The sequence below is a fragment of the Lichtheimia ornata genome (assembly GCF_029851405.1).
Source record: "Lichtheimia ornata isolate CBS 291.66 chromosome Unknown scaffold00348, whole genome shotgun sequence".
NCBI lineage: Eukaryota > Fungi > Mucoromycota > Mucoromycetes > Mucorales > Lichtheimiaceae > Lichtheimia > Lichtheimia ornata.
In genome coordinates, this window is record NW_026695667.1 from 1 (window position 1) to 2,974 (window position 2,974).

A 2,974-nucleotide genomic window follows, 5' to 3' on the forward strand; every position below is an offset into this window, starting at 1 on the left:
TGTTGTATCCTGGCACACATTCTCACGTTTGTCAACCTGCTTTCTCTATCATACGATGGAATTCCCCTATCACCCGAATGAAGGTTTACCTTGTCATCACCAACCTTATCCACATTGGTCACCTATTGCTATATACGTACACGCTTCATCACTGTAGCACCCGTTGCATGGTTGTATCACACACACCTTCTCGGTATACTCCATTAGGAAGCACACACGCACACACCCTCTTCAACCACCATCATCCTTAAAGCTATAAATACGCTCAACAACCACCACTTGAATAAAGGATCAATCTCTTATTGAGTCTCGTCATTTATCGTTTCTCTATTCTCATAAGTGATATTACATTTTTTTTGACGAATTCTCTTTTATCCTCTTTATCATCATCATGTCTACATCACCCAGCCAACACTCTCAAGGATCTTCTGATCAATCACCAATGAACCTTGGCTCTCCCATATCCTCACCCACGGACACGCACTCTGTTGTATCTGTGCCTTCAAGCAACTCATCATCAAGCCTGCAGCGTGCCACTGATGCCATCGACAGGGTTGTAGCAAGTTTGGCTAACTTGGCCGAACGCTTGTCATTGGATGACATTACGCCAGAGGAACGTCAAGCTTTGCACCAGGAATCTCAACAAGCAAGCAAGGATCTTGAAGCTCTTAAGGGTATCTATCGAAAGATGACCAAGAAGGACAAGAGTAACCACTCCAGCCGCCCTGTTGTACCCCAAGACCTTCCAATGTTGCAATGGACTGGAAACGTGCATGACAAGACGAAACTTATCTTTGGATCAGTGGAAGAATGCTTGAACCGCTTTGAGGATGTCATTGTTTCCTACAATCAAGATTTGGATGAAGCATGGGGTAGATTGTTGCCACGCATGTTGTCACCAGAGCAACGCTCTTGGTATGATGATAACCTTCGCCCCTATACTCATCTTCCATGGACATTCGCACGCAAGACCCTTATCAAGAAGTATGGTATCCATGATGGTGAAAGACAATCTCAAGCCATGTTTGATTTGTTGGACATGTCAATGAAGAATGACGAATCGGTGGAATATTACACGGACCGCTTTAACAAGACTCGTCGTGAAGCTGGCTTGGAGGACAACTTGGCAATTGCAGCTGTATACACGAAATCTTTGGTGCCTGACCTCTACAAGCAAGTACGCCTAGCCCAAGTCAATTTGCCAGTTGAGTTGAGGTCCACTACTGAACAAGCTGCCAACGTTGCACGTGGCCTATATGCAACCGTTATTGGCGCCACCAAGAAGTACCATGCAACCAACAACAGCAAGACGGCCAACAACATTCATGACAAGAACAAGAAGCCTGAGGCCAAGAAGTTTTGCAACTTGCACAAGAAAGGCAACCATACTACAAGTGAATGTAGAACTTTAGCTCGGGAACTAGGAAACAAGGTTTCGAAGCGCGACAACTCTACCAAGTCGCACGAGCAAAAGCGTTGCTTCAAGTGCAACGAGTCATGGCTCCCAGGTCATGTTTGCAAGTGCAAGTTGGCTATTCGCTCAGCTCATTTCTCTGGAGACCACCACGTTTCCAATATTGCCTTGGATCATACATCCGAGCAAAACTTGATTGATTTAAATGACGACATCAACAATGACGTTGATATGCAGGACGCGGAACATCCGTGCACCCAATGTAAGTTTATTCGCATGGCATCCCATGCTACAGCATCTTCTACAGATCTTACTCACACCATCTACGTGCCAATCATTATACAGGAGCACAAGGTCTGGGCCATTGTCGATACTGGTGCCACCCTTTCTTCCATCACTCCTTCTTTATCAACCAAATTATCAGTACCCATCATCCCATCTTCAGGTCATATTGACTTGGCTGCATCTGGGGTCTCTGTTCCCCGCACTGGCACAACCCCTCAAATAAAATGTACTTACGATGGCAAACCTTTTATTCATGCTTTTGAAGTTTTTCCTATTAACGCTGACGCTGATGTATCCATTGGCACTGATCTCATGTCTAAACTTGGGATTTCTATTCAAGGACTTGCTACGTCATGGGAACGTCCTTCACCACCTTTTGCTCTTGATTCAAACATCGAGATGGATAAGCCCAACGATTCTCCCGCTGGCACCACTATTGAGCACAATGAGCTTCTTCACGCCATTCAACCCGCTCTTAGAAAAAATGCACAAATACCTGTTACTTCTTTTTGCACCATGCCTGAGTCCGTGGTTTACCTTAACACTGGTGCTGCACCACCTGTTTATCGTCCTCAGTATCCACTTGCTGAACATCTTTTACCTGTCCTTGAGGAGCAAATCCAAAAATGGCTTGCTGACGGTGTTATCATTCCTGCACCACCTCGTAACGGATGGAATAGTCCTTTGACGGTCGCTCCTAAAAAAGACGCACAGGGTAATCCTACCAATTTTCGCCCTTGTCTTGATCCGCGACATATCAACAACCTCTTACCTGAACATCGTTATCCCTTACCTCACATCGAGCAAATCTTTCACGCACTTACCGGTGCCACTGTTTTCACCACGCTTGATCTCAAGAGTGCATTTCATCGCTTCAAGATCCATGAGCCTGATCAACACAAAACCACATTTACCTTTCGCAATAGACCTTATTGCTTCCAAGCATGCCCCTTTGGTCTTAAGCATATCAGCGCGGTCTTTCAGAAATGCATGCACACTCTTCTTGATGATTTACCTTTTGTTGCTACTTTTGTTGATGATGTGGTTATCTTTTCCAAATCCATGGCTGAGCACCGTGAACATGTCATCACTGTTATTCAACGCCTCACCGATGTTAATCTTATCTTGAACGCCGACAAGTGTCATTTTGCTCAAAAGTCCATTTACTTGCTTGGATTTTGCATTGATGCTAATGGTCGTCGCCCTGATCCTCGCAAGTTGGTCAACTTTGATGAGTGGCCTATTCCTAAAACAGGAAAAGACATTCAGCGTTTC

General features: G+C 45.0%; 1 protein-coding gene across 1 annotated transcript; it reads left to right on the plus strand.

The window, feature by feature from the left end:
* Positions 1–391: 391 nt before the first annotated feature.
* Positions 392–2,974, plus strand: O0I10_013230 (uncharacterized protein; the record flags this gene model as incomplete). Its single annotated transcript, XM_058493034.1, has 1 exon — positions 392–2,974. A coding segment is annotated over one exon (2,583 nt), but the record flags the coding sequence as incomplete, so codon positions are not given.